Source organism: Plectropomus leopardus, chromosome 8 (assembly GCF_026936395.1).
Source record: "Plectropomus leopardus strain MGB_pleo_1.0 chromosome 8, ASM2693639v1, whole genome shotgun sequence".
NCBI classification, from domain to species: domain Eukaryota; kingdom Metazoa; phylum Chordata; class Actinopteri; order Perciformes; family Serranidae; genus Plectropomus; species Plectropomus leopardus.
Window position 1 is genome coordinate 10,882,489 of NC_142183.1, and position 19,446 is coordinate 10,901,934.

The 19,446-nt window shown below is 36.6% G+C and overlaps 1 protein-coding gene across 1 annotated transcript; it reads left to right on the forward strand.

Moving 5' to 3' along the window:
• The first annotated feature begins 1,899 nt into the window (after positions 1–1,899).
• Positions 1,900–19,201, forward strand: LOC121947778 (integrin alpha-6-like). Its single transcript, XM_088080877.1, is given in 26 exon segments — positions 1,900–2,171; positions 2,252–2,373; positions 3,227–3,306; positions 3,383–3,653; positions 4,532–4,651; positions 4,844–5,057; positions 6,502–6,698; positions 7,837–7,925; positions 8,028–8,149; positions 8,739–8,828; positions 8,926–8,990; positions 9,527–9,672; positions 9,767–9,913; positions 10,685–10,806; positions 10,911–11,067; positions 12,612–12,695; positions 13,168–13,247; positions 13,332–13,406; positions 14,211–14,313; positions 14,425–14,601; positions 14,698–14,799; positions 15,748–15,858; positions 16,845–16,946; positions 17,199–17,324; positions 18,198–18,251; positions 18,253–19,201. Coding segments are annotated over 26 exon segments (3,201 nt in total). The 5' UTR covers positions 1,900–1,959; the 3' UTR covers positions 18,286–19,201.
• The last annotated feature ends 245 nt before the right edge of the window (positions 19,202–19,446 follow it).

Consider the following 19,446-nt stretch of genomic DNA (forward strand, 5'->3'; position numbering starts at 1 on the left):
ATTTATTGTGCTCATCTTCAAGTTTATTCTTGTATTTGAGGTGTCTACTAGAACATGTTTACATGCATTAATTTAAAAAAAAACAAACTTCGTTTTCTTCATACTTTGCTTACTTTTCCCCCATAAAAAAGAAAAAAGCCCAGTCTGCTTTGACTTGCAATGTCCTACCATCTTCAGCATCTTGGTGTCTTTGCCAGACCCTCATGACAACTTTCAGGTCTGTAACCTGATCCCACTGGGCCCAAAAGACATTTTCCCATAGATTTTACCTTGTAAAAGAGACATCTTTACATCAGTGGATATTTTTTAAGCGCAAATAAGCTAGTTCCCAAAATGTCAAGCAAAATTAGTTTGACCTGGAGGTGTCATTTTTGCAGATAAAAAAGGAGGCTGGAGTAAAGATAGAGCCAACAGGTGTGAGTAGAAGATGTGTGAGAACAGAAGTTCAGCAGCTGTCAACATCGTAGGTTGGACCAGTGACTGAGCAGCACTCTCCCTTTGCTCAACAACTAAAGAAGAAAACCACATCCCCTTAACACTGCAGTGGAAACACTCTGTGGTATCACTGCCCAGGTGTGTGTGTGTGTGTGTGTGCGCGCGCGTGCGTGCGTGTGTGTGCGTGTGCACGCATGCACGTACGTGTGCAGGTCTTTTCCTGTAAGCTGTTCATGTCAAAAAATAATAGTTTTAATTCCACTTGCTTTGTTATATGTGAAAAGCTTTGAAGGGTTGCTGCTGCTAAACGAAAACTAAAAGCTAGACAAGAAAAAAAATGCCCGTGAGGATTCACACTTCATTCTGACCACACGACCACGCTGCTGCATGATCCATTGATCATTTGTTTGTCACTGTGTGAAAGCATCAACCAAAAACATCTCATGTACATTACATTAACCTGTTTTACGTAGATAAGTCACAAAAACTCTGGATCAGTTCTCACCAGGTATTAAATTCCGTTGTAACCATTCGTCCTGTCCTTTTCTTTCTTTTAAACATCCATCACAGAGCAACAGGAAGTCGAACAGAGTGGATGCGATGCAGCAGAAAGTGTAGCCAAACTCACACCATCACCGCCTCAGCATGTGTCATGACTCTAAGCCCACTGATTCCCCTGAACCTGTTTCTTTACAAACTAAAAATAAGCTTGAATCTTTTAGTTTTGTTATAAATATCATGTGCTGGTTGCTGTGTAATTGATTCTACAGTAATTGTTGTTTGAAGTAACTTTTTAATGTTTAAATTGCAGAGTATCACAACTGTAAAACCGCAACAACTGCTGCTACAGATATTAAAAATACCACTATTTCTACTACAACAAAAACAGATGAATAATATTACTGATAATTTCTGTATTTGGTTGGTCACTTTCAGATATTAAATAATAAGCACTCTGGTGCCACCTGTTGACACATACACCTTCAATTTCTCATGGCTGCACTGATCTTCTGGAAAAAGAAAAAAAAAGTCACATTTCAGGATGTGCTGTGTGAAAAATTTCAGTTTTACTTTGACCTTCATTTCTATTTATTTTAGAGAGAATCTTGAGTACAATAACAAGTGAAAGTTCTCAGTGCATTCAGCCAGGTGCATGCTGACTCTTGTATCTATTTGTACTCTATTTGTGAACATGATTTTCATAAAACCAGTAAAAGCCATACAACAACCTCATTTTTTACTTTTATAAATACTCAGCTCTGATCAGCACTCTGCCAGCAGAGAAGACTTTTGCTCAGAAGGTGGGTCTCACGTTTGGCTTTCATCAAAGCAGAAGTTGGTTAATATTAACTAAAGTTATCAATTCATACATGTGCACAGTGCAGAGTTGTTACAATGAAGATAAATTTCTTGCCACCACACCCTGTTTGTCTGTCTACAGCGTGCCAGTTAGCACCTGCTAAGGCCAATCCCTTTTCTGTAAGCGTTTACAGCCACTCTGCTCTTAGAGAGCGCAGCCACCGCATGAACAAGGACACATTGCACATTTTAATTCAAATCATGGCAAAACATTGGCACGTGATAAACCTGTTGTGTTTCTGGCACCTGCAGACTTTTAATGTTGTAGCTTTTAATCTGGACACCGCTCATGTGCTGCAGGGAAACGGAGATCAAGGAAGCCTGTTTGGATTTTCAGTCGCCTTCCACCAGCAGCTGAACCCGACCAAAAAGAACCTGTGAGTGAAAATTAGTATTATTGGATTAAGTTTGAGTAAATTAAATTCTGTGTCTTACCTGCTGAGATATTTTTCTCCAGATTGCTGGTTGGAGCTCCGCGAGCAAAACACCAGAACCAAGTGAATGTTACAGGCCTTGTTTACCAGTGTGATCTCACTAAAACATTGGAGCGCTGCCAGCCCATTGAGTTCAATGATGACGGTATGTTTGCCTATTTTATCTGAAAGTCTATGACTCATTTTTGTGTGTTTTAATGTGAAGTAATGTATTAATACATCGACGTCCTTCACTGGAGTATATTCATGCTACTTTCTAATTCCACTACATTACATTTCAGAGGGATATATTGTGGTCAGTACTACATTTATTTCACAGGTGCTTACTTCAGATTAAGATTAGTGTAGGTCTCTTGTGTCTGTTACTTGTAAACAGATTTCTCAAACAGCAATTTCCACTCTCACATCCTTGTATTTCAATTACTGTTTCTTTCTCTAGCAGTGCCCTTTTTTTTTATTGTTCATGATCTCATTAATGGTCTCCCAACCCCTCAGATTTATCATGCCAGCACTTTGTCGGTAACCAGTGAACTGAAGTATGTATAAAGTAGCTAAAATAGTCTACACTTTGAGCAGCTACATAAGTAAAAATGCTGCTGAAATATTTATATCATGCATCAGTACTAATAACCCCAATACAATATATAATGATAAATGAGTCACAGCGGCTCTTTAAATGCAGAAGTACTTCTACATTTTATAAAGACTTTACTTAAAGCAAAACTTCACCTGCAGAAAAATCCATTTGTAATTATTCACCTCATTTTACCTTGAATTTGTGAATGATACTTTGTTTTCTTCGCTCAGTGGTGAACAGAGCATCCAAAAAGGCGAATATTCTTCATGAATTGAAGTTAGAGAATGCAGACCTTTACTTGAAATGGAGTATTTTTACATGATAATATTGGTACTTTTTCTTGAGTTAAAGATCTAAGTAAAGAATGTAATTATACAGACATTGCAGGTGCTCAGTGAACCCAACTTGTTTATCCTTATAGAGTTCCTGGATAGTAACGGCATAAACAACCAGTGGATGGGAGTCAGAGTGACGAGCCAAGGTCCTGGTAAAAATGTTATGGTAAACAAAACTCTTCACATTTATTTATTTATTTATTTTAAGAGTACACTATAATCTCCTCATCTTTCTCTTGTAGTCTTGTGCTCATCGATACCAGCAGTGGAACCCGAGCCCGGGCCCATACACTCCTCAGTTGGTGACGGGTCAGTGTTACCTCTTAGGAGATGACCTGCAGGTCGGAGAGGAAGAGAGGACGTGGAGAAGGGTCGTTTGTGGCACTAGGCATCTTACCAAGCGTCGACTGGACCATGAGTGGTTTGCATACTGCCAACAGGGTCATGGAGCGTCTTTTGCAAAGGACAACACGTCTCTGTTATTTGGAGCACCTGGAGCATACTATTGGAAAGGTAAATAAAACTTGGGGCCGCACCTCCAAGTGTTTGTGTCGTCAGCCAACATTAATAAACACGCACAGTATATGCTTAGTCATTACAAAGAGATTGTAAATCATCTTAAGACCTCTTTTTCTACATCTTTTATTGCATTTAAGAAACATCAACATATATAAGGCTTAAAATAATTTTTAGTTTCATACAATTGATGCACAAATGCTTTTTAACAATAACTCCAAAAGGATACAGCTGGTCCCCATGCATAAAAAACAACCAACAGTACTTAATACTTAGTATAGTACTTTAATTTTACTAGCTTCCAGTCAAAGTCAAAGTGTTCCCCCTATATATATATAAAAATCTTAAAAGATGGGAGACAAATACATACTTTCATTCTTTAAATGGTGAAAAAAAATTTCCTAGAAGAGCTGGGTACACTGGGTGCACTTTTTTTGTTAAAAAAACAAAAATTATTATCATAATTTTTGGTTGTTTCAGCACACAAGCTTTACAACATACATGCTAAAACATACATTAAAATCTTGCATATTTCCCTGAACAAAGGTTTTCCATTTGATGCAACACAAGTTTGTTATTGTATAATCACCTGAAAATAAGAATTGTCTTTTTGTAAGTTAGGATGAGCTATTTATATATAAATATGGAGTGTGTCCCCTTCCACAGAGTTCACCATGTTATTTCCAGTAGCCCAGAAAGGACGACTCAAACACTGGCTCTAGATAGTGCCATTTGCATTTTCTTGTTTGCATCCATAGTTCTCGTACATGCTTGGTACTTGGAAAAAAGTTCCAGTACTGCAAACTCATCGCTAGATGCCACTAAATCCCATACACTGGACCTTTTGTTTTTCTGTATTTTCTCACTGTTTCAAGGAATCGTACAAATGGAGGCTTTGGACAATCAGAAAATCTTCAGTGCAGACTCTCGTGAGACTGGGGATTTCAACCAATTTAACACGAAACTCATTCCTTTACAGAGTGACAGCTACCTGGGTCAGTTTCTGTCAATTTGATAATGTCATGTTAGGTCTTTATTTTCCATGTATCTAATGGTTAATCAAAAACTTTAATAAAGATGTGATTTTCATTAGCAATAATGCTCTTTTTGAGTATTTTGAGAAATCCTAAAAGTCTGTTTTTATTTCTATTACTCCCCTATAAACATTTTTATACTCTGTCCTCCAGGATTCTCCATTGACTCTGGTATGGCCCTCATCAGACAGGGTGAGCTGACCATCGTCTCAGGAGCGCCCAGAGGAAATTACAGCGGGCAGGTGGCATTTCTGAAGGCAGACCCTGTGTTAAAGAGAAGTTTGTCGGTGGAGTTGGTCCTCTCTGGTCCGGGCCTGGCGTCCTCATTTGGCTACGATTTGGCAGTGGTGGATCTCAATGGTGATGGGTAACTTTACTTTAGAATTATACTCAAGTGCTTGAATATTTGATTTTTTCGGGGCCTGAATGTGTACCACTCTTTGGACAGTTAGACTGTTAAAGATTATTCTTTTTTGGCATTTTAGCCTTCATTGGATAGGACAGAGTGTTAGTGTGAAAGGGGGAAAGAGAGAGGACGACATGCAGCAAAGGGCCAAAAGCCGTAGTCGAACCCGCGGCTGCTGCAGCAAGGACACTCCCTTCATACACAGGGCGCCTGTTCTATCCACTGAACCACTGGCCACCCCAGGACAGTTGGACTGTTTAAACCACATCAGCTGTCAGGAAGTAAACATGGACCCAAGCTGTTGCCAAGCGATGCAATTTCAGTGAAAAGATCTATATTGATCAGTCCATCAATCGTAAACTTTGTTTTGAAGTAAAATCTCATCCTAACATCTGTCTGGACTGACTTTTTTATATATATTCTTGGTTACCAGAGAATGTTAAATCATGATTTATTTACTCTCATCAATACTGTGTATGCACCAGCATTTGCCCTTTACAACATTCTGGTTAAAAGTCAAAACTTACTACAGATTTAACAGGTTTTGGTGACACCATAACCGTCAATCTAGCACAGTTATAGACTATAATAATAATGGTCCCCAATGGTCCCCGTGAAGCCAAAACATCTCTTATTGCCCCCTGGTGGCCGGCTGCAGCATAGGTCATAAACTCCTGCATGTTAGCTGATGGGCCATGGGCAAAGGTACATGCCAAAAACATCAAAAACATTTTTCCCCAAAGATGGTTTCTTTCATTGTAAGTAGTTTTTATCACCTTTCTGTTTGTTGAAACCATGTTTATTTAAGTGTGGCTTCAATTAGGTATCTGTAGGTATGAGAACGGGGTGTGAAGTCATGATTGGCAACTGTGGGTGCCAATCGGTGTTCACGAGATCAATGGCACTGCTCTCTCATTATTCGGATGGCCGGAACTCGCAGACTCGGGCTCCAAATTACATCACCAGCACAAGATGGCTGCATCTGTATCCAGGACGAGAAAAATCCAGTTACGAGAAAAATCAAAATATTATGAGCATATTTCCATGAAATTTGTTGACCGCATTTATGTCTTCCAGAGAATACACACTTTCAATTTTGGACACTATGAGCTTTATTTTATCAACATGCTCGAGCAAATTGTAATTCTTTTTCCCACTCTAAATATCTAATAGTGGTTTTATAGTTTATGCCATTATACTAGTCAGGTTATAAAATTATAGATTAAACATATTTCTAGTAATGTTATTCATTCCTCTTGAGTACATTGTAATAAACCACATCTATGCCAAAGAATCCTTTGTACGCAGTTCATATCTATCTAAAACAAACATGTCTTCCTGTCTATTATCTTTATGATGAGACTGCTGAAAGAGTTCCTGTCTTTTGTTCTTGTGGTTTGTGCAGGTGGGAGGACCTCGCTGTAGGAGCACCGCAGTTCTTTGTTAAAGATGGTTTGGTTGGAGGAGCAGTCTACATTTATATCAATGACAAAGGAAAAAACTGGGAGAAGATTGATCCCATCCAACTGCTTGGACAGACAGACTCCATGTTTGGCCTTGCAGTGGAAAACGTTGGCGATATCAATCAAGATGGTTATGGGGGTACTGTCATTTTCATATAAAATACATCCTGAACTGACTAAACTGACAAAGTAAGAAATTACGCCTATTCTAATTTGAAAACTCAGTTCTTACTTTGTATAGCAGATATTGGTAAACGTTAAATATCTTTGGTTAAACAGCTGCCTCTTTGGCCAAACTTGTGATTACAGGAAATCTGATGAATATTAAAACACAGAATTATTCATCTAAAGTTTGCTGACATTATCAACCACAAATTGCTGGTCATACCAGTAGCAATAAAAAAAAGACTTGAGTGTACTGTGATGAGCAAATGAATGTTTGAACTGGACTTTTCATTTGTAAGATAACTTATATCGTATTTCATCTTTCAAAAGTTTCACATCAGAGAGAAATTTTACCCCAAAATCAAAAAACACATTTCCCTATTACCTGTAGCAAAATTCATCAGTCTAGATTGTTTTGGTGTGAGATGTCGAGTGTTAAAGATATCCCCCATTGAGATGTCTGCCTTTTCTCAAACACAATAAAATTAGATGGCACCCAGCTTGTGGTGCTCAAAGTGCCAAAAAAGTACATTTGAAAAACTCAACAGAATTGTCTCTTTTTAGAAATGATGACCTCGTTACTCAAGATAATTCACAGACCTTGTTGTGAGCAGTTTTATGAGGGAACTATTTTCTTTTCATCGAACTGCACCTGCCAACCATATCCCCGTGCAGAAGGAAGCGTGCATCAACTCATAGACAAGAGGCTTCTGTTTGAAACAACTCGACGAGTAAAATAGTGGCGACAATAGTGGCGTCTCCCTTGGTTGAGTTATGACGTTAGCTAGCTCAGGGATGCCAGGTGAGTTACTTGCAGAGGCACGGTTACTTCAACTGTTCCTTCAACTCACACCAAAACAACCTAGATGACTAAAGAGCGCTACAGGAAAGAGGGAAAATATGTATTTTTGATTTTGGGATTAACTGTCTCTCTAAAGCCTAAAATTATCTTGAGTAAAATAAGGGCAGAACCCACAAATGATAAATATACTTTAAGATATGGAAAAACGTTTTCACCCAAGAAAAGCATTTTTGACTTAAGTTTGGACTTAATTTCAAGATACCTGTACTATCTTTGTCTTCGTACTTACCATCATGTTAATCTTTGACAGATATTGCTGTGGGGGCGCCATATGAAGATTCTGGTCGAGTCTACCTTTACTACGGCTCATCAGAGGGAATCAACAAAGAGCCTGCACAGGTGAGATTTTATGAAAAGAGCACCTGTTCAGAGCTCTGTTGGAAATATTTAGGCAGTAAAAACAGACTTTGAAATTATGTTCCAATATTTTGAGTTTTTCAGGTTCTTTCACCTGAGAAAGCTACTCTGTTTGGATATTCTCTGTCTGGAAACTTGGATGTGGATGACAATCAGTACCCTGATCTGGCTGTGGGATCTTTGTCTGATTCTGTCTTTGTTTACAGGTAAGTTTAAAGAACAAAATGTTTTTTTTTCAGTACAGCAGTAACCTATTACAATCAAAAATGTTTTTCATAAAGCCAGTATGTATGTTGGTGATAAATAACAAATAATGTAAAGCATACAACCCAATATAGAAAACAAATTTTTCGGAGCTTTATATATTGATTTAAGATGAAAACTCTTGATTTTTAACACATCCAGAACAGACTTACAGTTTAAAATACAATTTTCTATATTTAGTTTTTCATCCTTTTTGTCTTTTCTTGTTTCTTGCATGTTCAGATTTGTTTAGGACACCTTTTGCTTCAACCTTCTCCCAATATTTACTTGTTTTTGTGTGTTTAAAATGATTCATATAGATTAGGCCACTTTCTTTGTAGGCACCTGTTATTAGAAGCACCATATTAGGGAATATTCTATCTAATGTTCACACACTGCATGGTGTTAAACTTTAGTTTCACTGTGCTGTAAAAGAGCCAAAACAACACACTTCTGATTGTTCTTAATATTTCTAACAACCATTGTCTGCTCATAACAAATGTCAAACCAGCGAACTGATTGAACCTGTCATTTTTGTTGTCTCTGTTTCAGAGCGAGGCCAGTGGTCAGCGTCAGCAGCTCTCTGCGGGTAACACCAAATGAAATAGACATCACAAAAGAACAATGTACAAAACTTACGTGGTAAGATGCTAGAAAACATACAGTATATGTCAAAGTGATATAACTGTTAACATAGTGACTATTGATCCAATGTGTCTTTGCACAAACATGCGTTAAGTTATTTTGCAGTTCGGGCATGTTTTACCTACACGGCACATCCAGCATCGTTTAACCCCAAACTGTGTAAGTTTCCTTTTTGTCAGTTCAATATTCTTCACGCTGAATATAAGGTTGTTCACCTCTTATATGGTGTTGCATATGGCATTTAATGTTTTTATGGAAAACAAAGGAGGTCTGCAAATTGTAATAAATAGTTAATTTATCTTATTAAAACGCCATTAATAAAGTCCTTATTACTTAATTTTGTACAAAATCTTCCAAACATCAAGTGTGAAAGAGAAACCTGGCAAACATGAAAAAGACACGAGGAAAATCTTGTACATCAAAGCGTTGCCTTTAATAGAGAAAAAAAACTATTTATTTGGAGCCTGCAGTAAGCAGACCTCCTTTGTTACCTGCAGTGCATTATTTTTTTGTCTTACATAAGAGTTATTAGTAGCCTGCTATTACTGACATATGTTGAAGTAGGCGCAATCATTTCGATAGCAGCTGCCATAAATAAAGTCATAGCAGTTGCAGTGTTTGCTGCAGTAATAGCAGCAGTGGGTACATGTATCAGTATAAATATCAGTTGTTATAATATTATGTTTCTTTCTCAGCCCTCGACTACGCTTTTGAGGCCGATGCTGAGAGGAGAAAAGCGAGACTTCCTCCCAGAGTAAATTTTCTGGGTTCACCTCAAGGAAACTTGAAGCTGCCTGGACAGAAGATGGAAATCTGTACTGACACCCGAATACGACTTCTGGTGCTTTTCTTCAGCTGCAAAGTCCCTTTCAAACAGACCAATCAAATACCAGATTATGTATGCGCTAAACCAAACTATAACTCTTGTGTTGCAGCGTGGCATCAAGGACAAGCTGCACAGTATCCCTGTCTCCGTCACCGTCTCTCTGTCAAACTCCAGTCAGACAACCAGGACGAGTGCAGGTCTGCCCGACCTTACACCTGTCCTCAACCTCTATCAGCAAAAGAGCACTGTCTCAGAGGTACGAGTGTATGTCTGCTGGTGCATCTCAAAAAATTAGAATATTGTGTTGTGAATATTGTGTTGAGTCAGTTATTTAAGAAAGAAAAAAATTAATATATTCTACACTCATTACATGAACTAAAACTTTTCAAGCATTTTTCTATTTTGATTTTGATAATTATAGTTTACAGCTAGAAAAATGTAAAAGAATGTAGAAAAAAAAACATATTTCAAAACATTAGAAACACCTGAAAATATAGATGAGCTTAAGGCTGCTATCAATGCAACCTGGGCGCCAGTAACACCTCAGCAGTGCCACAGGTTGATCACCTCCATGCCACGCCACATTGATGCAGTAATTTATAGCAAAGGAGCCCCACCAAGTTTTGAGTGTATAAATTAACATATTTTTCAGAAGCTGGACATTTCTGTATTGTAAATAACTTATTGAATTATCTTAGGAAATATTCTAATAATTTGAGACACTAGATTTCTGATATTGATGAGTAATAAGCAAAAATCATCAAAATGAAAACAAAAAAGGCTTGAAATATTTAAATGTACGTGTAATGAATAAACAACATATGAAAGTTTACCTTTTTGAATTAAAGTATGAAAAAAATGAACTTTTTCACAATATTTTTTTATTTGAGATGCGCATGTATACGTCTGTTTTCCTGTTTGTCTTTAGAAATTTGTAAATTTTGTGTGAGAGAATTGTATTAATAACCAGTCTTAGATTTTAAAAGTACAAAAATGTTCATTTCTGCTTTGTTTGTTTTTCTCACAGATTATCTTAATTAACAAGGGTTGTGGCAGGGACAACATTTGCCAAAGTAACCTACAGCTACAGTACAAGTTCTGCTCCAGAGAAAGACAAAATAATCAAGATGTTTTCAAACCACTGGCCAAGTAAGAAAACAAATTAAACTCAAAAAACTAAGCACTATATGTAATCAGAACTAACTCCCTCCAAACAAACTGCAGACTCATGCCATGTCGTGTCCCGTCCATAGAGACGATGGTGTTGCGGTCATCACTCCGTCTGTTGAAGACGTAGCTCTGGAGATTACTGTGACTAACAGGGATGGGGATGATGCACACCAGAGTCAATCCATCATCAGCCTCCCAGAGACTCTTGATTTCGTCTCCATTGTCTACAGTGAAGCTTCAGTAAGTATACAAATACCCTGTGGTGAAAATTTTTTTTTTTAATTTAATTTAATTTATTTAATTTAAAAATAAAATGTATTTTTTTTTAAATGTTTTTATTTTATTTGTATCTTTATTTTGTATTTTATTATATTTTGTTTTTCATGTCTTTATTTAATCAAGGGCCATACATAAAAAAAAAACATTAATCTCAAAAAGAGAAAAGATGATTCATGCCAGATTTAACTGTTAGCTAGTTTACATCTGCAGTCCCTGGGCAGGTACAATCAGAACAAATACCTCACACTAAAAAACACTTACCACACATGGTTAAAAAAACATTATATTACAATAGACAATACAAACAGATTAAAAAAAACATCAACATACCAACACATTCTGATGGTCTGTGCCATATTCATTCAAACTTAATTTAAACCTAAGGGAATCATTGAGATTACAGTTTAAATAAAATTAAACAGAGAGATGAATTAATGAGAAACCAAACAACAGAACCGTTAGAAACAGTTACATTAAAGAGGAGAGTAGTTTGCAATCAGAGTTTTATACTGACCTAAAGGTACAATTGTGGTAAGTTTTAATGTGTGCTGTAAATTGTAAGTGTGTGAAGTATAAATATGGAATATCAGCCAATAAGGAAAATGATCTGTGATAGGAAAGACCTTTACGTTTTAACATTATTGGCTTTACTGTGAAATATGTATGAAAATTGTAGGATGTTTTGTTTGTTTTTTAATTATTATCCAGTCGTGGAAGAAGCCCTTTTACTTGAGTTAAAGTAAAAAATATCTAGATATCTAATATTTACAAATACTCCCTTTACAAGTAAAAGTTCTGCATTGACAAGTACACAATTATTATATCGTTATATCATTAAGATATACTCAAAGTACAAAAAGTAAAAGTACTCTGCAGGGTCCCCTTTCAGCATAGTTGACGTAATTGGATTATAATTATTGATGCATTAATATGCTCGTCACTTGAATGTTGCAGCTGGTAAAGGTGGAGCTTATTTTTAATTTCTTTATATACTGCTGTTCCTCTGATGAATTTACCCCTGGGGATCACCTGGGGTCTCATCTTAACTGATAATAATTCATCATAACATATCTATTGATTATATCTTGCATTGTGAATCTAAATCCACTAAGTGAGCTGTGACACTGTTGACACACAAAAAGTTGGTAATTTTTTTTTGTGTCAACAGTGTCACAGCTCTCTTTGTTAATCAGATTTTTTTGTCTTTTTAATAATTGATTATTAATTTTATCAAATGTCACCAGAGGAGCTCCGTAGGGCTCCGTATTAAACTACTAATTAATGTAAGGGAGTATTAAGTACAATATTTGCCTCTGAATTGTCATGGACTAGAATCTAAAGTAGCAGAAAATGAAAATATTTGGTTAAAGTTCAAGTGTAACAAAATTGTACAGCAGTTAAGTAAACTTTACTTAGTAAACTGTACTTTAGTTACATTCCAGTACTGGGATTACCCTAATACTAATAGACATATTTCCTCGCTCTTTGCATGCATTTGTCTGCAGGAAACACAAGTGAGTTGTACAGCCAACAAAAATGGAACATTAATAAACTGTGAACTGGGAAATCCTCTCCGAAGAGATGCTGAGGTGAGTTACACCGCCCAGATTCCTCCACTGTGTTTCACTACACTGTTATCATGGCAAAAAGAGTTCAACGTCATAATGTTATTGCAGTATCTATTTTGAAAGAAAGAAAATGCTACCAATCAACTTAAATTTTTTTTCTTTATATATTTTGGATTTCTTCTCCTTTTTTGGCAAATTAATTACTGTGAAAATCATCAATCATAACTGTGTACAAAGAGCATTTGCAATGAATAGATAGTGAAAAGGCCACCAGGTAGCGTTGGAGGAGGGAGGCAAAGCAAGAACGGAAAGAACCTTAAGTTATTATAGAGGTGCTGGATTATTTACATGATACTATATAAGGTGTAGTATCAACGTGACATCGATGATTCTTTTTTAGATCATGGTTATTGTCATTGCCTGTATGTTGCAGCATCCCTATTGTGTATTACTGTGTGCATGTTTTGTGTTAAAGCGGCATTATTCCCTTCAGGTTACTTTTTATGTCATACTCTCAACATCCAAGATCATGCTGAGCACCGAAAACATCAATGTGTCCGTGCAACTGAAAACGTAAGTCGGTTAATCAGTTTTTTATTAGCATGCTGTATCTGTATGTGATTATGAATAAATGTTGGTGTTATTCCTGTGATGCAGGACGAGTGTGCAGAATATACAACCAGTTGAGGCGTTAGCCAAAGTGTTTTTTTGGCTGGATTTGCAGGTATATGGGTAAGCATGGATTGTTTTTATGTTTTTTTAAATTATGATATTTTATTAGATTGATTTTTTTAAACATATATATAGTTTTGTCATTTTAGCACAAATATAAATTATTTAATACTTTTTGTATTTGCTGTTTTAAGTGGATTATGCCTGTTTTTCTGTGTTTGTTTGTTTTTTTTCATTGAAATTGATATTTTTTTGCAGAATTATCATTTTGAACACTGTTTTATCACAAGACCTGCTGTATTAAATTATAGGAGCAATCCCTGATGGAGCTATGGAAACGAAAAGGTTTACATGAAAAAAAATATGATTTTATTTTGGCTCACACTACTACCACCAACCTTACATCAACAGCAAGACTGTTAATAAAAGTGGAAAAACAGTAACAGCAAAACTCCTTTTAAAGACAGAATCGTTTTTAAACTAATGGGCTCCTGCAATTATTTATTTTAGATTTGATACAGCACTGTACTGATTTAACTGTAAATTAGCCCAAACATAACATCTGTTTTTTCAAAGTCATCTTTATTTTATTTCTATTTAATTGATGTCATTCTTTGGAGATTCCTGTTTAAATGTGTACATGACCCCATTATTTGTTTTTATCATTTTTTGCTGAACTGTTTCCTGACAAAGTAGCTGTCTATAATTCAAATGTTCACAAGTATGAATAAACATTTAGTAAAAAAAAAAAAAATAGAAGCAGAAAGAAAGAAAGAAAAGACAGCTATTAAACTGTGGCTTGACATTTTTTTAAATATTTTGAAATGATCAACAAATGTTGACAAGTCTATTTTTGTTTTTCAGTCTCGCCAGGCCCTCTCAAGTGTCACTCGGGGAAAACTTGAGAGTTGAGAGCACCATAAACTCATTCGATGAAATTGGAATTCCAGTTCAGTATGAATTTAGGGTGAGCTCTACTTTACTGCATCTTACTGTAAATTCCTCAATAGCTTATTTCCCACCCAAACTGGGCAAAGAAAACTGTTCTAATGTCTTTTTTTTTTCTTTTTTTTTTCAGATAACAAATTTGGGCCGACCGCTGAAATCTTTGGCCAATGCATCGCTGAACATCTTCTGGCCGAAGGAGAACTCTGTAGGAAAAGGGCTTCTGTATTTGACTCATATCGGCAGTGAGGGTGTGCAGTCGGTCCCCTGCTCGCCTGTGAACGAGGTCGATCCACTGAAACATGTCAAGGTAATAAACACCTCTACCTTTTTTATTTTATTATTCAAAATGTAATCCATGCCTCTAACAATAAACACCTCTGACCTGATGATGTTTGCTATCGAGGGTTGGCACAACCCCTCAAGGAGACGACGTGAAGCTGAACATGAAGCGCTTTCTACTGCTGGGTTGGACTTTCTTCTAAAAAGAAGGAAATACAAAACCTTGGTACGAAATAATTATTATTATGTTGCACATAGATTATTGCATAGAAATTTCTTTTTTGTATAAAATGGAAGCGAAGCATTTCATTTTTCAATAATTGATGGAGAAGGGGTGGGATTTAATAAGTTTTTAATTCCTCCTACTCCTTTTTGGATATGTTTCTATGTCTGTGTATAACTATATTATACCCTTATTGTATTTCATTCTATTTTTTTAATATATATGAAATGAAGTTCAAATCAAATTATTATTAATTTTTTTATGCTCAACGATTTAATCAAAGACAAAAGGGCTGTTCAGTTCTGTTCAACAGTTTTTTATATATTTATTTTTCTTTTGCTGTTTGCTTTTTTGTTCTTTTGTTTTGTTTTTAATATAAAAAGGGTTTCGCCCAGGAGCTCACCTGGTAGAGCGCGCACCGCATGTACAGAGGCTGTGTCCTCGCCACAGCAGCTGCAGGTTCAACTCCAACCTGCAGCCCTTTGCTGCATCATGTCCCTCTTTCTCTCTTCCTTTCATGCTTAATCTGTCCTATATAACAAAAGCAAAACCCCAAAAATAAAATCTTTAAATATAATAAGAAGAATATTTGACAGCAGCAAGATTTTAAAAATTCAGATTATGTATTACAATACAAACACAACACTGTGTGATGAAATTGACTCACAGTCATGTAGACACCCCACTCTCTTAAACACAGTACCTGCTCATGCTTGCTGTGTTGACAAACTTGACCAAATTGACAAAGACTAAACATTTTCTGTATATTTAAAAAAGCTAATTTAGTTAGTATACAATATGATTTTTTTTAAAATTTCCCCTAAAGTCTAGTTTTTATTTACTTTAATTAACTGTTTTTTCACACCTTGTTTTTGTTTTAGTTTAGTCTTTAGTGAGCTTAGTTCAGTCATATGTCCCGTGTCAGTCTCAGGTGTGTGTCCTTCCTTTCAGACCTGCGCTGATGGACTGAAGTGTGTGGAGGTACGCTGCCCTCTGCTGGGTTTGAACATTACTGAACTCATAGTTCTGCACGCACGCCTGAGGAACACCACCCTTACAGAGGTGTGTTATTTCTGTTCAAGGGAAGAAGTTTAGTTTCAAAATGGGGAAAACACATGAAATGTAGGGTTGGGAGTCTGTTAGAATAGTGGTTCCCCACCGGTGGGTCGTTGTCCAAACTTGGGTCGTAGGTCCATAACGAGTGGACAAGTTTTATTTCCTTGTGTTCTAAGCCCATGTCTCATTTGCATTTTGTGAAAAAATTTAAATAAGTTGTAATTATGTTTAAATGTGGACCTTGAACCGATGACTAAGGAGAAATCTAAACCATGTGGCTAGACCAGTTGGGAACCACTATATTTGAAACTTTTGTGTCAAACAATCAGTTTCCTCCTTTTGGGTGATTTTTTTTTTTTGCCTTTTCAGTGTAAAGTTATGGTATAAGAGTCTGCTAGTCCTCTACTACTTTATGGTTGTTGTTATTTTGGGGGGGGCAAATGCATGTCTTCTGCATCCTCTCTGAAATATACTCCTATGTTTCTGTAAAATCCCAAACTCTCATATGTTTGAAATGCATGAGCTCTGTTGGATAATGGTGAGGACAATGCTTCAGTTTTGATGTTTTAAGATATTGTTCTCAAGAATTATTCCAGCTGACTTTAAGCTTTTTGGGGTCTTTGTTGTCAGCCTGTCCAACTCAAAACTATTGCAAGTGTAGCTGCAAGAAATAATTAATTATTTGTCAGCTATTAAATTAATCGCTTTGAGAAATTTACTTTAAGGGGGAAAAGTCCAAATTCACAGATTTTAGCTTGTTAAATGTGAATGTTTTCTGGTTGCTTTACGCCTCTATGACAGTAAACTAAAAATCTTTGGGCTGTGAACGAAACAAGACATTTTAGGATGTCATCTTGGGCTTTTGGTAACCCTTGATGAGATTTTTCACCACTTTCTGATACTTTATAGACCAAACAACTAATTGATATATGAGAACATGAAGTTCTGAAGTGCACCACCATTCACTCATGTAATTTGTCTCTCCCCCTAAGGATTACAGCTCTTTGAACTACCTGGACATTGTCGTGGATGCTTTTCTCACTTTAAACTCTCCAGAGAATATTAGACTTCAACCGGATAAGCCTGGGACAAAGGTACAACCATAAGTGTTTTTGATTTTGTGACATGACTTACATATGTTGTGTAAGAGAAGATATCCACCATTTGGGCTTAGATAATGGTGAGAATTCTCAACCTAGTATTGCAGTGTCTATCGTCACACTGACGTAACAAACGTTACAAACGGGTTTTCTTATTATCCTGCAGTCCACACACTGAAATCTGAGTTAGTTACTCACCTGTTAATGTACCGCAATAACCCACTCTTATGATGTCTGGCTCCACAGGTAAAAGTGACGGTGTTCCTCGAAAGAAAAGCCACATACTTTGCTAAAGTTGCCTGGTGGATAATCTTCCTGACTGTCATTGCGTTGCTCCTGTTTTTGGCAGTTCTTGTCTTCTTTTTGTGGAAGGTAGCACATAACATAATTTATAACAGTGCTTTTTTTTGAGAACTTTGGTGAAGTACTGTAGCTGTGGACTAATTATATTGTATTTATCAAAGTGCAACCCAATCGGCACTAAAAAAAAAAAAAGAAAACATTAGCATTGTACGTTTCTACAAACCACGGATACATCAACATTTGTACATTTTGTAGCAGATATGTTGAAACTTAACATGAAAACCACATAGTTTTGGTAAGGAAAAGGTCACATTGGGGCTTAAACTACCCAGTGCACAATCCAGGTAGGAAACAGCCAAAAAAATCGCTTTTTGTGAGCAATGGATCCAACAAACCAGTCACGTTTGTTGCCTAAAAGCCTGCTGGAAATTTAGCATTACTCACTAAGTCACATCTTGTTGTGTTGTTTGTCAGTCTCAAACGTAGGCCTGCATGCTGCTGCATATCATGCATATGAAATATACAAATATAATGTATTCATGGTTTGCAGAAACATATAATGCCAACGTTTTCTTCAGGCGACTGGGCTGCCAAACAGTAAATGTCATATTTCCTTTTTCTATGTCTGGAAATAGTTTGGAATTAACAGAATGGTTTGTGAATAGCCATTGTTTTGCGTCGTATTGCTACAATACCTTTGAGGCATAGCACACACTGTGTGAGAGCCTCATTATTGCACACTGTGATTGCTGTATAGGCCTCATTATTTAACTACTTCATTGGAGTCATGGAAATGGGTAAAATTTTATCGAAACATTTTTAAAATTCATTGGAAAAATGCCCGGAAACCGTGTTTTACTATCTTTTTTTAAATGTTGTGCCTCATTAAGTGTGTGTGTGTGAATGTTGTATTGATTCTCTTATTTTTTCTGTCCTTGTCAGCGTGGATGCATCAAGAGCCTCTCTCAGAAAATGAAGCCCTCAAAGGATGGAGATCTTAAAAAAGGACAACGCTCACCTTAAAGGCTAAAAGGAAACCACGGGGGCCTCAGGGGTATGAGACGCATGCCATGAACACGAAATGTAAACGGTCTGATTCTGGTCCAAACACTATCCATTACTACTGCAGAATTACATGATGATACAGGATTTCTTAATTAATGCAGACACTTTTCAAAATTTTAGTTGCATCTTTTTTTTTTGCCATTTTTATAAAATGAAAGGGAAAACCATAATTTTCATGAGTTTTTTTTAATGAAGCAGAAAATATCACTCATTTGATACCAAAAACTGTTACAACAACATGAAAAAAGTTGTGCTATACTTTCACCATGAAGGAATGTGCGAGTGGTGGGGACGGATGACAGGGTCGTACTAAGGAATCATATACCTGAAATTGAATGGAAATCTTGCAGCCAACATGTTTAAATCTGACTGCACATATGATTACAACACTGTTGCTTTTGAAATACTGTGAAATACTGTGTTTTCATTTGTAGTTGTGCGAGATAATACTGTGTTTGTGGTGAAGTCCCTACTGTCTCTGAGGGGTTTCAGTCCAAAATTGCATTTGACATAAAAACTCCAACAATTAGGTTACCTGTGATTAAAAGTGGTAAGTAAATCATTGTGGCAGAATTTTAGGATGAAACCCTCCTTTTTCTATTTTTGTATCGTACAGGTGCAATAGCCCATTTGACTAGAAGTGTAGGTGATTTTCACATTTCCTCATTCAGCAGAAAAGTGTCTTTTCACAGTATCTATACATTCTTTTTTTTTTTCCAACATCTCCGTCTCTGCTCTCTTTTAGGATCCTGTCAATAGACTTTCATCATCTGTACAGAAATAGTTAAACATTTTGAGAAACACGCCTTTTTTGCATTCCTGCCAAGAGTTGGAACTGGAGTTATCAGCTGCTCAGTTTAGCATTAAACTGGAAACTGGTACATCTCGCCTAATTCTGTCCGTGGCTGTTAAATGGAGGCTGGGACACGTGCTATGACCCTGTGGGAGTTATGGGGTATTACATATGTGTAATGTAACTGGAGCTGCGATGCTGGAGAGTGCTAGAAATTAAAGTAGTGTGTCAGCTCAGGTGCTCTTTGAGTACGCTCTTTTTAGCCTCCTTGGGTGCACTCGGCCCAACAGTGCATTTTGGGTATGCTCGAATGGATGGTGGCCAAACGTTTGT